Genomic DNA, 18701 nt, shown 5'->3' on the forward strand with positions numbered 1-18701 from the left:
TTGTTTGCAGGCCTTAATTGCAACCAATTTCATTCCCTTTACTATTCTTGCGTCCATATTCTCTTTCTTCCATCTTAACCTCCTCTCCTAACAATTGATTCATAGTGCAACTGCTTTGAGGTTTTCTCCCTGTTAAGCTTTCAGATCTTATTACTCTCAATTTCCATTTCAGCGCTGAATGACAGACCTTACCTGTTCTATGCCAAACCACTTCCTGGCTTCAGTCTTGCTATCCAACCACTCCAGCTGCTGTCAGTCTTAAGCACTGAATGGCTGACAGTGCCTCGGTACTTTACTTTGTGCCAGATTTTTCATAAAGAATAATAAAAGCTGGATACTTCGATTTGTCAGACTGAGGCTTTCTTGTAAAAGTGTTCAATAAATTAGGCATAAACTGAATTGAATAGAACAAAACCAGTATCCCAGATCACCAAGTGGGACTGCCCACTTTATTCCTCCTGATTCACATAGACACAGAGTCCATCCTCTTTCATTTACTCGGGCAACTGGGATTGTTCTGTCCCTGCTAGACTCAAGGTCGAGTTGCCAAGCTTAGAACTTCCGACATGATTATCCTTCCTTGAATTCCGGTAAATTCTGCGAGCATTTATTAATTTAAATGAGAGTTTATGAGACAATCTTAGTCTTCTGATTTTTAAGTCAGTCTTTTAAAAAAATTCTTGGACTTGGGGAGATTGTGAACAAAATTTGTTGGGAAATAACAACGAAAAATGAGGATTCTAAGGATTCCCTTGTTATCAACGAGACGGGAAGTTCTTATCTATAGCGCCACGTTCCTTTGTTGTGTAAATCACATTTCATATCTTAAATCCTCCATAAGTGTATATATATACCCTTCTTCCCTAGTCAGGGTCACAGATTTTAACGAGCCTCTTCCATCCCAACAGCTAGGTTCATGTAAATTCTTTTTGTAGCCAATTTTCTGTTTGGCTTGCAGTGAATTTTTTTTCCATGTACTAACCTTGTCAAGTCAGGTGTATATAATAATAAAAATAATACATTTATTATCTTTCCAGGTACCCAAACACCCTCATAAACCCATCTGCGCAGATTAAGTCCAGGATGACGTCACTGAATACGGTTGTCCTACTGGCCACAGTTTTGGCTGGGTGGGCGAACGCCGAAATTGTTTATCCTTCACCAAATGTGGGCGAGAATGGTAAGATTCCTTAAAATTCCTTCATAAGTGTAAAAGTGAATGTATATAATTCTTTTTTAAACCGCTTATCAAGAGGTTGCAGAATAGAAAGTTTACGAACTGATGAGATTACAAGTTTGAGAAGGCTTAGTGATTGCTTGAAAAATTGTTTGTAAGGCAGGCCATTGTGTGTAAGGTATCTCTGGATGAGGAAAATGTTCCCAGGTATAGGTAAGAAGATTGACTATTCCACAGTATCACATTAAATGGGAGAGATGATTATAAGACTTATATCCTGTAAGGGGGGTAATACTGTCAGTGCACCTCACGTGGTGCACTGTAGGCATTACAATAGGTTCTTTGCAGCATCCCTTTGGCCCCTAGCTGCAACCCCTTTCATTCCATTTACTGTACCTCCGTTTATATTCTCTTTCCTCCATCTTACTTTCCAACCTCTCCTAACAATCGATTTATAGTGCAACTGAGAGGTTTTGCTCCTGTCAAACTTTTCAAACCTTTTTACTCTCAATTTCCTTTTCAGTGCTGAATGACCTCATGGGTCCAAGCCACTTGGCCTTGGGCCTAAATCCTAAATATATTCTATAATATTCTGCTCTTTCCAGACTCGGAATTCTGGCTGGAATTGGGAAAAAGGGAGATCGAGGAAGCTCTGGAACAGCCAAAGCTCACCAACGTGGCCAAGAATGTCATTCTCTTCCTGGGTGATGGTGAGTAACACTGTATCAATAATTAATTACCTGATTTATATACCTGTGTGGGAATAAATAATGAATGAAGCGAAGTTGTTCAGATAAATATGGAGTAAGTGTTATGCCTCGCTGTCGAACTTCTCAGTCCCAGAGGTCCTTTTTTCTCTCAAACCCTAGTACTGTGGAACAGCCTCCCAGAGGAGGTCGTGCAATTGGAACTATCAAAGATCAAGCGAAGATGCTTTGCATTACTATCATACTATCATTCTAGCATTTTAATATAGTTTTATCTATTAATTTATTGATATATTTTTTTTTGTAGTAAGTGAGATCTCCTCTTTCTGTATTTCCCTTTACCTTCTCTTACTTTCTAATGAGCACCATCTTCTTTGGAAACTTGAATTTCAAGTTAATAGACCCTGAATAATTCTTCCATATGAATAGGGTTCATCTCCTGAATAATAATAATAATAATAATAATAATAATAATAATAATAATAATAATAATAATAATAATGTGCTAATGAATAATTCACATAAAAGTAAAGCAAAGATAAAATAATGATGCTAATTGGAAGTAGATTAATGATACATAAAGTAGATAGACACTTAGCGCCAATGACCTTGAAGTCATGACACCAGATCAATCAAGTAAATAAACTTGTTTAAGGCTCATATTTCCAGGTTTCCCCACCGTGTTTGATGTCATTTGAATGTCGTGTTGTTTTTGTCACTCGTAGTTTAGTTTTGCGAGCCTGTTTTTTTTAGTTAATGTCTTTGACCTTTCGCTTTATTTTTCTTGCTATGCATTCGTCTCGTAACTTGTTTTGATTACAATCTTCTCTTAGCCTCTGGGGTCTTTTTCTGTTTTGAATTCTTGTCGAACAATGTTTTTCAGATACAAAAATATGTACGTTTTATAAAGAAAATCTCTTTTGTTAAACTTTTCCTAACAACAGACAAGTGATTAGAACTTATCACTTCCTAGAGGACTGTTATTCTATGGTATATTTTTTTCTTTGTAGTTGAGAAATGAGATGTATTACTCTTTTTTTCTCTATTTCCATAAAGTCCCAAACACCTAAGGTCATTTTTGGTTTTTGGGTTTTTGTCCAAGTCTCAACTTTTAGGTCCTAACTAGCTAAGGTTGCTTTTGTTTTTTTGTCTATCAAGTTTCAACTAACTAAGGTCTCTTGGTTTTTCTGTCAAATCTCAACTAGCTGAGGTTATTGGTTTTGTGTCCAAGTCTTGACTCGTAAAGGTCCCATTGTTTTCATAAAGTCCAACTAGCTAGGGTGTTTTGTCCAAGTCAAAACTAGCTAAGGTCAGATGGTTTTGCATTGCCTCTGCTAGCTGAGGTTGCTGCTGTCGTTTCCATCAAGTCCCAGATAACTAAGTCTCTGGGTTTTTTACATCAAGTCTCAATAGGTTGCTTGCGTTTTTCATAAAGTCCCAACTAGATAAGTCTCCAGGTTTTTTTCCATTGTATCAACTACCTAGTGTCGCTTGGTTTTTCATCAAGTCCCAACTAGCTAAGTCTGTTTTTTTTTCACCAAACCTCTACTAGCTAAGGTCACATGACTTTTCCGTTAAGTCCCAACAAGCCAAGTCTCTAGGTTCTTCCACTAAGGTCACTTGGTTTTTCCATCAAGTCCCAACTATAAAAGAGTCTGTTTTTCCATCAGGTCCCAACTAGATAAGTCTGTGCGTTTTTCCTTCGAGCCTCAGTTACCTAAGGCCACTTAGTTTTTCCATCAAGTCCCAACTAGATAAGTCTCTAGGTTTTTCCGTCGAGTCTCGGCAACCTAAGGTCGCTTAGTTTTCCCATCAAGTCCCAACAAGCCAAGTCCCTAGGTTTTTCTATCAAGTCTCAACTGCCTAATGTCACTTGGTTTTTCCATCAGGTCCCAACTAGATAAGTTTCTATGTTTTTTCCATCAAGCCTCAGCTACCTAAGATCATTTGGTTTTTACTCAAGTCCCAACTGGTTTTTCCATCAAGTCCCATCTACTCAGATTTTTCCATCAAGTCGCAACTGGATAAGTCTCTAGGTTTTTCCATCAAGTCCCAACAAGCCAAGTCTCTAGCTTTTTCCATCAAGTCCCAACTAGCCAAATTTCTATGTTTTTCCATCAAGTCTCGACTACTAAAGTCTCTAGGTTTTTCCATCAAGTCCCAACTAGATAAGTCTGTTTTTCCATCAAGTCTCAGCTATCTAAGGTCACTTGGTTTTTCCATCAAGTCCCAACTAGATAAGTCTCTATGTTTTTCCATAAAGTCCAACTCAAGATCACAGGTTTTGCATCAAATCCCATCTAGATAAGTCTCTGTTTTTCACAAGTTGCTTTCTAAGGTCCATCAAGTCCCAACTAGATAAATCTCTAGGTTTTTCCATCAAGTCCCAACAAGCCAAGTCTCTAGGTTTTTCCATAAAGTCCCAACAAGCTAAGTCTCTAGGTTTTTTCATCAAGTCTCAACTACTTAAGACTCTAGATTTTTCCATCAAGTCCCAACTAGATAAATCTCTGTTTTTCCACCAAGTCTCAACTACCTAAGGTCACTTGGTTTTCCCATCAAGTCCCAACTAGATAAGAGTATGTTTTTCCATCAAGTCCCAATGAGATAAGTCACTAGGTTTTTCCATCAAGTCCCAAGTAACCAAGTCTCCAGGGTTTTTCCATGAAGTGTCAACTACCTAAGGTCACTTGGTTTTTAAGTCAAGCCCTAACTAGATAAGTCTCTGTTTTTCCATCAAGTCTCGACTACCTAAGGTCGCTTGGTTTTTCATCATGCCGAATTAACTGAGGTCATTTGGTTCTCCATTGTTTAAGCAAGCTACAGATACTGAGTTTCCTGGGCAGTTGATGGCTCTCATCATTCCCTCCTATTGTTGATGTTTTGCTCAAGTGACTGTACGTATTATTTTTTATTCGTATTTGTTGGTCAATTCACTTCATACTTACCACTAGCTAATGCTCGATTGGAACTGGAGAATATAATTTTTTCAAATTAGTTTTCAGTTTCCTCACTGGTTGGGCATACACTCAGATACTCTTTATTCACATATATGTAAACTATGTTCAGCTCTATTTATTGTCACTTGCTACTGTGTGGTCTCACTACCTTTTTATACATAAAACATGTTCAATTCTATTTACTGTCACTTGCTACTATGTGGTTTCAGTTCCTTGTTATACATAAAACATGTTTAGCTCTATTATTGTCATTCTTTACTATAAGGTTTCAGTTCTTTGTTGACCATTGTTTTGAAGTTTCCAATTCATGTGTGGCAATGAGAAGACTCACGCTTGGTTGACGATTCCCCTCTATTTTGCAGGTATGGGCATCACGGTTAACACGGCAGGGCGCATCTTGAAAGGCCAGAAGAAAGGAAACTCAGGGGAAGAAGGCTACCTGGTCTGGGAGAGATTTCCCAACATTGGCTTGATGAAGGTGAGACACCAAGTGAAAGGTTACCCCTGGTAAGATGTTTTGAGGTTAGATTTCAAGTCCAGTTTTGTGATTGCGTTTCATCACTTACTTTCATCGTGGTTTCCCACAGCGGGCATTGAATACTTGAGGTTATTGCTCATAAAATAGTTGGTAATTTTGAACATTGTAATGTTGGCACTCTTTATTATTTATTTTTTTTTTTTTGCCATGAACTGTCATCAGGAGCAAACTATAAATATCACTTTACTTCTTAACAGTGGCGTAGCTGACATTCCATCAGTGAGTGGCCTAGGTAGGGCCAAGATATTTTTGGGGGTCCAAAGAAAATCACACAAAACTAATGTACCAATTCTGTAATTAGTAAAATATTCTATTCTGGAATGTTTATATCCTTGTGAACGAAGGAAAATAATAGTATCAGTAATTAGTAAACCTGTATTTGAAATGACAGAGTTCAATTTCCAATTAATTTTCAACTCTTACTATATGCAAATGTATCAAATACTGTGATGTCAATTTCCTCACAACCTTATATTCAACACTAGCCTGATTTCTATGATCAAGTTTTGATTTTCAACTATAGTATAATATCCTTGTCATGTAAATATATCATAATAGTGCGTATCATCAATAACACAAAAGACTTATGACCCTCCAAAATCTCTTAAAAATTTCAACCTATCCCATTTCCTCTTCTTCATCTCCTCTCCCTGGAAATTAACTGTAAGCAACAGTAGCAAATTGCATTGCACTTATTCAAAACTGTAACTATAGTTTCAATCACTTCATACATAAGTTGATAACATTAAGTTGGATCAAAATCTCATGAACAAACGTCATTTGTGTTAAAAACCTATAACTATAATTCTGCTTTTGACCACCAAAGGGTTAAAATCTAGCTACAAAGGGAATTTCAACTGGGGCCCCAGTGGTGGGGCAAAGCATCTGAATGGGGGAGCCCTGCCCCTGCCTCCCCCCAAAGCTACGCCACTGCTTTTTAAGCTAACTGCCAAAGAATGAGAATAAGGGGATGATTAATATTAAGAAAACAGATTAGATGAATATGACAGAAGTTAGGGGAATGTCAATCAAGAACTCAATAAAACCTGCCACTGTATGTACAAGACTGTAAGCTCAAACAGTGACCACTGAGATGTTGCAAACAACACTGTGTTAGCACCATTAAGACACCTTGATTTGAGATTGGTTCTGACAATAGTAACCTCGGTATCCAAGGTTAGTTTAGGCTTTACTGAGCTTGTTATTTTGCTGGTAATCATTACAGGCTATGAATCACCATGGTCACATTTCAACTACACCAGTCATTACAGATTTGGCACCTGTGTCATTATTTAATTCATACTTGTAAAATTCTCTTCCAGACGTACAACCTGGACAAACAAGTTCCAGACAGCGCTGGAACCGCCACAGCCTATCTCTCGGGGGTTAAGGCCAACTTTTACACTTTGGGTGTCAATGGAAAAGTGAAGCTGGATGATTGCAAGGCTTCCCTAGTAAACAACAACAGAGTGAAAACTGTTCTGGATTGGGCCCAAGATGCCGATAAAGATACTGGTATGTCGTCGACAACATTCTTACCTTTATTAAATGAGCTAAAAAATAAGGTGGTGTTAGCCAAATGGCATTGTTTGACATTGCTACTGGTGTAGCATTTTGCTAGACCTGACTGCCAGCAGAATACTTTATTTACCTTGGATTATCCAGATCTTTTAGGAAATGTATCATCTTATCAGGTGTGGTGACAACAGCGCAGGTTTCTCATGCAACCCCCGGGGGCCTGTACGCAAAATCGGCCAGTCGGAAGTGGCAGTGCGACACCATTATGAAGAAATATGAAGGGGCCTCGGCTTGCAAGGACATTGCACGACAACTTGTTGAGGACGAACCAGGCAGAAACATGAAGGTAAATTTTGTTTCTCTGCAGAGATCTGCGAAACAAAAAGGGCAACGTTTCGTGTGTCTTTTAAAGGATAGATTCTTCAATTATAGTTTACAAGTAAAGGTATAGCCACCTCTAAAAATCAGAGAAGTTAGAGAATTTACAAGTAAAGGTATAGGCACCTCTGAAAGTTAGACGTTGCTTCGTATATACTGATAGACTGTTTGCAGATCATGGACAGGTATTTGAAAATGGAAAAATGCTTTGCTTACTGTTTTTATGAGCCTTAGGTATTTGGAAAAAGCTATCTACTGATACTTTACTAATTGTTCTCAGATCAAAGGTAAATATCTGCATAAGGAAACATGCTTTATGTGAACTGTTTGTAGGTTGGGGCTGATTCGTAGCAAAACAACCTCAATTCCACTCAAAACTGATTTATTTATGACAGCGTCATTACCCTGATTATTTCCATATTAAAATTATCAGGACAAACATTCTCACATAAGTTGTAATGATATTATCCTTCAAACTATACCACTTTTGTGAAGACTTCATGATACTCTGTGCAACGAGAAATCGACTAGGAATATTAATTAGGTTTCAAAATTGCTGGATAAAATTTCAGTGATCAATAGCTCCAAAGATTAGTAGCCTTCCATTTGCTAATTAGTATTTTGGGATGAGGTCAGTGACCCCATGCCCTTCAACACCAGATAAAAGACTTGATGCTTAGGTCAACAGAGGGGCAATATGTCTGAACAAAATGGACCCATACCACTTAGCCAGGTCAACAGAGGGACAATAGGTCTGAACAAAATGGACCCATACCACTTTCCTAGATCAACAGAGGGGCAATAGATCTGAACAAAATGGACCCATACCACTTAGCTAGGTCAACAGAGGGGCAATATGTCTGAACAAAATGGACCCATACCACTTAGCTAGGTCAACAGAGGGGCAATGTGTCTGAACAAAATGGACCCATACCACTTAGCCAGGTCAACAGAGGGGAAATATGTCTGAACAAAATGTACCCATACCACTTAGCTAGGTCAACAGAGGACAATAGGTCTGAACAAAATGAACCCACACCACTTAGCTAGGTCAACAGCGGGGCAATGTGTCTGAACAAAATGTACCCATACCACTTAGCTAGGTCAACAGAGGACAACAGGTCTGAACAAAATGGACCCATACCACTTAGCTAGATCAACAGAGGGGCAATGTGTCTGAACAAAATGAACCCATACCACTTAGCCAGGTCAACAGAGGGGCAACAGGTCTGAACAAAATGTACCCATACCACTTAGCCAGGTCAACAGAGGGGCAATACGTCTGAACAAAATGGACCCGTACCACTTACCTCTTGTCTTTGTTTATTGCTACCTAAGAGCATTCGATTGAAACTTGTGCAGGTGATCATGGGCGGAGGGCGTCAGGAGATGGGCAACCCTAAGAACGACGGAGAGAAGCAAAAGTGCCCGAGGAGCGACGGCCGCAACCTAGTGAAGAAGTGGCAGCAGGACAGAGAAGCCGAGGGCGAGACTAATGCCTATGTCACCACGACCCACGAACTACGCAGCTTAGATGTGAACAACACGGATTACATCATGGGTGAGTGCTCTTCACCTTCAGGAGTTGGTTGAGTGGACTGCTGTGGTCTTTATATGTTCATTTGTGTCTTGAATGCGACCTGGAAGTGATGGCCAGGTGTAGACTAAAACGAGGCCTGATGTGGAACGCTGACTTAGTCCAGCCGACTGAGTCCAGGCCTATCAGACATACAGCATATGTGCAATGTTGAAACATCTAATTGATGACATATCATTCAAATCCTTCATATCCTGTAATATATAGAAGAGATACAACATGTAACATAAAACCTATATTAATATTTTACAAATGCTTCATGTCCCATAAAATATAGATATTATACAAAATTCATCATTTAACCCAACCTAACCTAATCTGATCTGGGTCTTAGTGCCATTACTCCCCTTTCTATCTGAATCCCCAACTGGCAACACCAGTAAAGCAGAAAATAACTTTTATGAAAACAGCTGAAGACTGTATGTGGTTAACTGCAACTTAATCAAGGGTGTCCCCATTTAAAATTACAGTTCCATCAGTCTCTAGAAAGCCCTGATGACAGCAGACTGCAACCAAGATGGATCTAGGACCAAAATAGGGCAAGAACCTTATGATCTAAAACTAAAACTTCTCCCTTCCTTCTAGGTTTGTTCGGAGATCTACACGTGCCCTACGAAGTGGACAGAGACACGAGTTTGGATGGGACGCCCCACATCAAAGAGATGGTGGAGGTGGCCATCAAGCGGCTGCAGAGAAACGACAAAGGGTTTTTCTTGTTGGTGGGTGGTTTGTGTTGCTCTCTATGCTTGAATACTATTTGCTTATTTTGTTTCTACCATTATCATTGCTATTGTTTTTTTCTTATTTGTGCATATTACTCTGTGGGAAACTGTTTTGTAGGGTAATGGCCTTTTTGGCTTGTTCCATTTGAATGTTCAGTTTAGCTAGCCATAATAATTAATGTCTAAATTGTTGCTGCATAGATCATGTATATGTCAGGGGAAGCAGTGAATGTTTTGCTTTGATTGCCTAAATTAAGGAGTTTGTGGTCTTCGTTCAGTTTGTCAGGTTAACAAAATTGTTTCAAAAAAATCTAATGAACTGAGTTTCAATAAACTTAGCTAATATAAAAATTTGTTAATCCACTCTAGAGGTACAAATTTTGGAGGAATTTACCCCATAGAAACCATGCAAAAGCCCCTCCACTAATGCCCACTAAAACGTTGCCTAATAATCATTAACACCGAATTTTATCAGAATCTGTCATTTGTTCTCTAGATATGTAACCGAAAAACACATTTTCTTCATCAAAGTTCACCAAATATACAACCTCATCTTCAGGTCTTTAAAGATTATTCCAACCTCCCCATAACTTCAAAATACATCCTGAACTTTCTGGCCTGGCCTTCTGCTATGTCTCTCCTCAGATACAAAATAAACCCTGACCACATTTTCTGGTCTTAAACTGCAACTATTGATTCTCCAGGTTGAAGGAGGAAGGATCGACCACGGCTTGCACTACGGCATGCCAAAGAGGGCTCTTGAGGAACTGGTGGCCTTCGAGGAAGCAGTGGAAAGGGCTTTAGAAATGGTTAACCTCCGGGAAACTCTGATCATCGTCACGGCTGACCACTCCCACGTCATGACAATCAATGGCTACCCAAAAAGAGGCAACAATATCCTAGGTAAAGTGCTCCTCAGCTGCTGCAATTGTGGTAGGAAGGGTGTCAAACGAGGTACAGCTGATAGGGAAGGGGCCAGTAGTGGCAGTGGCAATAGGGGAGGTGTTAGTTTGTAGTAGTGGCAATAGGGAAGGTGGTAGTCAGTAGCAGTGACAATAGGGAAAGTGTTAGTAGCAGTGGCAATAGGGAAGGTGTTAGCCAGTAGCAGTGACAATAAGAAAGGTGTCAGTCAGTAGCAGTGACAATAAGAAGGTGTTAGTCAGTAGCAGGCAATAGGGAAGGTGTTAGTAGCAATGGTAACAAGGAAGGTAGTAGTCAATAGTAGTGGCAGTATAAAAGGTGTCAACTCATGGTACTGCTAAAAAGGAAAGTGGCAGGCAGTTGTAGTGGAAATATTGAATGTGTCAACTGTAGGTGAGGATACAATCAGTAACTGGTAATGGAGACAGTCCACAGTAGAGATAGTAGAGAAGGTGACAGTCTGTATTGTTGATTAAGAGGTGACAGACTAATAGCAGGGGTACTAGTTACTGTGGTAGGCTACGAAATGGTGGTGGCAATTTGTTGAAGTGTCAGTAAGCAATGGCAGTCCATACTTTTGATGATAGAAAACCTGTCTGTCATTCAACACTTAATTGGTAAGATATCCTTTTTTAAAACCTTTAGACAAAATTTTCTTTTTCAAATATGGTGAGTGAGATGTACCTCTGTTTCTGTTTCAATTCTAATTCAGAAGACAACTCTCCTCTGTGCAGTTAAAGGGAAAGAAATCTACCCATTGTAATAGTAATAGGTTTGAAGTTTCAGTTTTACAGTACTATGCATCATTATACGAAGCTGCTTCATTTTCTTTACGAAAATCTAATTTGGTAGCAAGCATACTCAAGTGGCCACAGAATGGACTGCAAATAGTTATTTAATTCAATCCAGTTCATCTAATTTGACAATATAATTCACTATTTCCGCAGGTATTGTCGAAACCAGTGACGATGTTTCAGATGGTCTTCCATTCACAACTCTGATGTTTACCAATGGTCACGGGTACAACTTCACTTGGGATGGCCACGGAGTAAGTCTTGTAGCTAAGTTCAGGGCATTGGCTCTGGTAGTTGTTAACCTTCCTGTTCTAGCAAGTCTAACTAACCCCAACAGTTGAGTAATTGCCAGAATCACAATTAACTGCTCAGTCCAACACGGGCACGTTGAATTTTTTATGAATCGACCTCCTTTCTTCAGCTGGATTGATCTTTGATAAATTGCATGTGAGGCGAACTTGGAGCCACGCAGCTTCCCACCAGGGAGGTGTTGATGGAGTCGCTGAGCCTCCTGCTGGTAATGCAGTGTTGGGACAACTGAGCCGCTTGCTTGTGAGAAGATGTTGGAGCCACTAAACCTGCTTGTGAGGCAATGTTGGAGCCATTAAGCCTCATGCTTGTGAGGCCTCGTGCGTGTGTGATGCTGGGGCCACTAAGCTGGCTTCTTCTAATGCAATGTTTGTGTTTGAACCACTGACCTACTTGTGAGATGGTGTTGGAGCCACTAAACCTGCTTGTGAGGCAATGTTGGAGCCACTAAGCCTCCTGCTTGTGAGGTGATGTTGTAGCCACTGAGCCTCCTGCTTGCAATGCAGTAGTGGAGCCACTGAGCCTCTTACTTGGGAAGTGATGTTGGCTCCACCAAGCCTCTTGCTTGTAAGGTGAGGCTGGAACCACCAAGTCTAAAAGTCATTGAGCTGAGGCTGGAATCATTGAGCCCTTTGCTGGTGACGCTGGATTGGGACTGCGGAGGCACAGACCATTTAGAACAAAGATCTCTCATTCTCTACGGTAGTCACATAATGTTTATTAACCACCAACATTAGTAATTATCTTACGTATGTATGGGCTTACTCATTATAAAAGAAATACGGAGGAAGATTGTGCTGACCTGAATTAGATTTGAAAAGCCAGTTAATCATCTAAATCAGTCAGTTAATCAACCAATCAGATTTCAGAGACATATTGTAAGATCTCCCATTCCAACTGCTGTGTTGAGGGATCCTTAAATGATACCTATACTAACCTTTTCAGTTTAACATAAACCAACCTATCCCAAACTAACTAAACATCACCTGAATATCCTTACCTATTAAGGGGAGAAAGCTCCAAACCTCATCACCAAGCCATAGACCCTTACCACCAAAAACATTACAGCTGCATTCCTAACCAAATATCTTTATCACTCGGCAGGTAAAGAGACCAAACCTGACGGGAGTCGATACATCTCACAAGGACTTCGAGCCTCTGGCTGCCGTGCCGACGTTTGAGGGCTCTGAAACTCACGGAGGGGAAGACGTTGCTGCTTTTGCTTTGGGTAAGATTTTACAACGATTGATTTCTATCATCAGAATTGCTTCACCTTTCAAAGAGCGCCTTACTTCCTAATGAGTACCATATTCTTTGAGAGCTTGAATTTCAAGTCAATGGCGTCTGTGGGCTTGTTCCATATGAATAGAGTTGTTGTTCTTCTGAATAATAATAATAATAATAATAATAATAATAATAATAATAATAATAATAATAATAATAATAATGTGAAGTACTGTAGGGATCGCACAGGTCTTTTACAATGCTGTTTTCTGATAAATTTAGTCTGCTTTATCTTCAGGTCCAATGGCCCATTTATTCCATCGAGTTCACGAGCAGACCCACGTAGCTCACGTCATGGGCTACGCAGCCTGCATCGGTCCCTACGAAGACTGCGGTCGTCCTGTAAACATTCCCGCCAACGTCTATGAAACGGTCAAAGACCGGTTGAGAGAGAAATTCAAGGTGACGTCGTCTGCCGCAACGAACGGTGCCAACTTCCTCGGACTGCTTCTGTTGGTCTTGATTCTGGTCGTGAGAACTGCCAGCAACTGCTAGATTCGCGGGACTTTTCCCGATCTCGAAAGGAGAGCTTTAGTGTCTTAGGAGATATTTATGAACGTTTGTTTTCCAAGCGTTGGGGAGACAGCACTCGGAAGATTCTTAAAGATTTAAGGAATGTTTTCCCCATCTTATTCATAGGAATGAACATTCCCAATAAGAAGTAATGTAAGAGTATAAGAGTGGCGTTCCCTAAAGGAGAAACTGCCGTTTTTGCAATGTACAGTATGTGAGATGAGATTCTGACAATGGAGGTCCTTTCTGTTTGTCAGAGGTAATCTCTAACACTCTCCAAAGCTTGGGAAATGAATCTTCCATTTATATTTATTAAATTAATTAAGCATCATATTGTTAAAATCATGTTTTTACTGAAATATTCATATACATTTCCAGCGCTGCGTGATCATTTAGTGTTAGTATTCTGTGGCCTTCATGGTAGAGTGCAATTTCAAACTAGTAGTTTCTAGTGCACTGTGGTTGTGTACTTGAATTTAGTGAGACAATTTGACTCTAAATTTGTTCTTGAAAAAGTGCTGATGGCACTTGAAGAGCGTCAAAACAATTTGAATGAAAGGGAGAAAATATTTTTGTCAAAAACATTTTTATCACACTTCAGGTCATCCCTTGAATCATGACCTTTTTGGAACGATTAATTTTAGCTTAGACCTTTCCACCATTTTGATGAGGGATGCAACCCTCTCAAAAATCTCTTTTAATGCATCTCGCAAGTCTGTTTTCATTTATTGGTTCGCATATATTTTAACCTTTCTCATATAAATGTCGTTTGTTCTCATCGGTTTGAACTGCATGCTATCATTAATCTAATATCATATCCATTTTGTGTATTTTATATCATCTTTCTTTCACTGATTATTTTAATTTTTTAAAGAAATTTTTTTATTGTGATTCACAACACAGGTCTCTATGAATTATCCTCACATGTGACCGACAGCCACTGAAATGCAGACAAAATTAACTTAAAATGTTTTTGCCATATTTTCTCAAGAATTATTTTATGAAATGTACAAAATAGAATACAGTTTCGACAATTTGCTTCAAGAGTTATTTATGTCTGTATGCTATTTTATTGTAAATATTCAAAAGAAATTTTTAAACATATTTCCACATTTATTTTCCTAAATGGCAATATTTTAACACCTGTTATTATGAGGACCCCTTAGTTTTGACAGTAACTGGATAGCAGATAGATGCTGATGGATAGTGGAAGTTTATACAGAAATTTACTGGTATGTTGAGGACTTTGAAGAGAAAAGGGGATGCCCATGAAAGATCAAGATTACAATGTATGCCAGAACTTTTGAGCAGACCCTTTGGGTAGTGATATATATATATATATATATATATATATATATATATATATATATATATATATATATATATATATATATATATATATATATATATATATATATATATATATATATATATATATATATATATATATATATATATATAATATACACACACACACACAAATGAAATGGACGCTACTGAGATGAATTATTACCTAAAGAAAATACTCTAGCCTTCAGTCAGATTTGGGCAACCCATTGGGACTGCAAAAAAAAAAAAAAAGCAAGTCGAGCAGAGAAAGGAAATCAAAAAAAGATAGATAGAAATCTTCTGAAGACGATGTTAAAGGGGTAAGTTGAAAAAGTTAACGTAGGAAGAGGCTACAACGATAAAAGAGGCTTCCTGAACTAAAACCAAAAGGGCTGTGAGGAGGAGAGACATTAAAGTGAGAGAGGAAGTTAGAGAAATCAATGAACCAAAGAATAGTTTAGTGTCGATGATCTAACTAACTGGATAGAGTAGGAAAGTTCGAAGATGAAATTAACTACCAAAAATGGATGCCTTAAAGCGGAGCGGGGATTTAATTAACACACTCCAGAAAGACAGGGAGCAAATAAAAGTTACAATTAGTGAAGAAATAGCCGCGATTCTGTATCATTCTTTATGAGCAGACACCAAAAATGATCTAAGAACACGCACGAGTTTATGGACAACTGAATTCCCGTACCTGCACATAAAGAGGTGTAAGGACTGGGTCATTGAGTGACATACTGGCTGGGTGGTAACTGGTTTATTGGTGGTTCCACACTGAGATCAATGAATAAAAAAACATTGTTGTTGTTTTAGATTTAGCTGGCTAAATAGCACGGGCTCTGCTTCTAGAGCAGCCCGTAACTATATGTTGATGATGAGTCTGTGAGATGGGTAGGTTAATGAAAAACTTTATTATGATACATGAAAGTGATTTTGGTGTGGGATCAATGTACAGAATCTTAGAAGATGTTATTGACGCGTTGCTTATTTTCTAAAAAGCGTCTACACACAGACAGGTAAAACAGAGATAAAAGGTTCAGACATCTGTGTTTGTCGGCAGACAAACAAATGACGATATATAAGAGACATGATTAACATACGGTGATGAAACATACATCAGTGGAAAGACCAGGAAATTCTACATATGGCCAATTGCTTGAGATTCAAGACAGATTAATGAATACAATGCAGTAGCATAATATATGTGAAATAGAGAGACGTTTGGCGTCTTCACAAACAAAAACACACACAGTTTGGTACAGAAGATTCGGTGAAGCATTATGAGTACATGATTAGGATGCTTGCATGGCAATCTACAAGTAATTGGTTTATTGTTTCAAATCGAGACAACAATGGTTAGGAGAAACAGACGGAAATATTGTATGCGGTTGAAATCACGTTCTGCCAGAGAAAGAAAACGAGACACTTGCTTTGTCCTGTCCAAAAGATGGATGACGGTTGACGCGCACACGAACACACACGTGTTTGGAAGAGACAGCGTCGGGCTCTTAAAGAGGCATTTAATGTGATCTTTGAAAAATTACAGCCTAAGTAAACAATTGGGTAAAATCAGAATGGAAAACCACAAGGACTAGAATAAAAAACATTCTTTAACAATGTATCTGAGAATTTAATAACTAAATAAGTGTATGCTTACAGTATTATAGATCTCCAAGCACATTCGATATGTTTTAGATAATTTTGCGAATCCATTTTTCGATCCGGTCAGCCACCCGAGAGTGACTAAGATTTTAGATCAGTTACCAATTAAATAGATTGTGTTATTTTCTTTAAAAAAATCTATATACGTAATAGAAAATGTTAAGTCGATGTTATTAAGCCATGGCTATTATAAGGTTTTATCTGCTTGTGCCGATAATTCCATACCAAAAACTTTTTACAAAATTGATATAAGTAATTACATGACACATATACATATATATATGAATATATATTGTAACTGTAAATGAGGCGGCCGCACGAATATTTCCTTTATTAATATTTATTTTTACGCAACAATATAGAAATGGGTCTATATAATAGAGCTGAGGTGATAATTTGAGAAATTTATCGAGACAATGAGAAATCTACCGTTTTTGATTTATGTTTCTACGTTCGTCCCCGAGGGACTGGTACTAAACACGACGAAAGTTCAGCGTCATGCCCTGTTTAGTACCAGCTTCTCGGGGAGGAAAGCAAACATATAAACAAAAGACGGTGAACTTTCCGTTATCTCCGTAAATTTTTCATGTTATCCCACCTGTACTGCATTATATGTAGGCTCCCCTTTTCTGTATTCTTTGGTCAAGAAATTATATTATATTAATATATCTTCGTGCAGCCAGTCTCCTATACACACACACACACACACACACACACACACACACACACACACACACACACATTATATATATATATATATATATATATATATATATATATATATGGATATATATCGGGGTATATATCCCATTAGTGTTTCCTTTTTCAGTATTTTATGAAATTGACTCCTCGACCTCCCACTTTTCGTCCATCGAAGTTGCCGCTTCGCCTACGAAGCTATCACATACAAAACATTGGATCCCTCCCCTTACCGATTCTAATGAGTAATAATGGTAAATATAATGTAAATTCTTCCCAAATATATGTAACAGGTACTTACATACCCTCCAAAACCTAAATTACAAACCGTAATGGAGCAGAAACGCGGAAATATATGAGAGAAACCGACTTAAACGTAACGTTATGGTGTATGCTGAGACTGTCCGCTGGCATCGTCTTTCCTCCACAATCAAAACAAACTTTGTTCGAAGGAAGGACGATTCCAGAAGCTCCGAAGACATGTGCTTGTTTGAACAGATCAAGAACTTGCACGACAGCGGGTTGCACTCGAACCTCATTGCTTTGGTAAGATGAATATACCCCAGAGTAATTGGAGTTGAATGGCGTGAAAAGCGAAGCGGAGGCCTCTCCCATTTGGAAGCTCCGCGAGCCCATCCTCCAGGAGTAGGAACCTTGTTCCTTGTCTTCGTACCAAGCCGAGGCCTCAATCCTACCACATACTTTGCTTTTGTTAGGCCAGGGCTTATGTCGTTCACGTTAGACTCCTGGAGGAGATTTTTTTTAAATAGGGTAAGGTGGGCGAAGCTCATGGCCGCGGCAGGAAATGGAATCCCTTCGGGGTATTCGTCAGCAACAGCTCCGTCAGGAGACTTGCCTTGGAGATTGACCTTCCGTATACTTTTAGGGTAATTCTAAGTTCCGCGCCTGTTTTTTACCTCGGAAACGGGCATTTTCCACACTTTTTGGGCTTCTGATACTGGTGGCGGCTCTGTTTGTTGTCGGCCAAATAGAATTTCCCTTCGCCGTGTTTAGTACTGGGCCAGGGGGGTACCCATACATTAACAAGTTATTGCCATTGCCGGACGGGATATGAACTGTTCCCACACTTTTAGGGCTTCTGATACTTGTGGTGGCTCTGTTTGTTGTCGGCCAAATGGAATGCCCCTTTGCCGTGTTTAGTACTGGCCCGGTGGGGTACCCATACATTAACAAGTTATTGCCATTGCCGGACGGGATATGAACCGTTCCGGGCTTCTGATACTGGTGGTGGCTCTGTTTGTTGTCGGCCAAATAGAATTTCCCAGTGTTTAGTACTGGGCCAGGGGTACCCATACATTAACAAGTTATTGCCATTGCCGGACGGGATATGAACCGACACAGACGAGCCGTGCATTACTCTGTCTTGTGAAGATCGCCTTATGGAAACCCCAGTTGTTGGATCGACTTCAAAGGGAACTGTTAATTACAGGTTAATTACATTCGGACCAACAAAAATTTGGAAGTTAAATCCATAATTAGCAACCAAAAAACTGTAGAAAAAGTCAAGTCAGAAGGTAGTCGCCGCCACGGAGCTACTATTTAGTTCTACCACTGTTAGTGGTGCTGATG

At 39.1% G+C, this 18701-nt stretch overlaps 2 protein-coding genes across 2 annotated transcripts in view; both read left to right on the forward strand.

Moving 5' to 3' along the window:
- Positions 1-14522, forward strand: part of LOC136830567 (alkaline phosphatase-like) — an 18666-nt gene extending 4144 nt beyond the window's left edge. The window contains exons 2-12 of the mRNA XM_067090080.1: positions 1038-1180; positions 1783-1887; positions 5207-5322; positions 6705-6897; positions 7077-7246; positions 8641-8839; positions 9461-9594; positions 10302-10500; positions 11466-11566; positions 12726-12849; positions 13144-14522. Of these exons, the coding sequence (XP_066946181.1) occupies positions 1084-1180; positions 1783-1887; positions 5207-5322; positions 6705-6897; positions 7077-7246; positions 8641-8839; positions 9461-9594; positions 10302-10500; positions 11466-11566; positions 12726-12849; positions 13144-13400 (1695 nt within the window). The 5' untranslated portion in view covers positions 1038-1083 and the 3' untranslated portion in view covers positions 13401-14522. The remainder of the gene's footprint in view (positions 1-1037; positions 1181-1782; positions 1888-5206; positions 5323-6704; positions 6898-7076; positions 7247-8640; positions 8840-9460; positions 9595-10301; positions 10501-11465; positions 11567-12725; positions 12850-13143) is intronic.
- A 3012-nt stretch (positions 14523-17534) lies between these two features.
- Positions 17535-18701, forward strand: part of APC7 (anaphase-promoting complex subunit 7) — a 35550-nt gene continuing 34383 nt past the window's right edge. Inside the window, exon 1 of the mRNA XM_067090847.1 lies at positions 17535-17657. Within this exon, the coding sequence (XP_066946948.1) occupies positions 17592-17657 (66 nt within the window). The 5' untranslated portion in view covers positions 17535-17591. The remainder of the gene's footprint in view (positions 17658-18701) is intronic.

This window comes from Macrobrachium rosenbergii, chromosome 47, assembly GCF_040412425.1.
Source record: "Macrobrachium rosenbergii isolate ZJJX-2024 chromosome 47, ASM4041242v1, whole genome shotgun sequence".
Lineage (NCBI taxonomy): Eukaryota > Metazoa > Arthropoda > Malacostraca > Decapoda > Palaemonidae > Macrobrachium > Macrobrachium rosenbergii.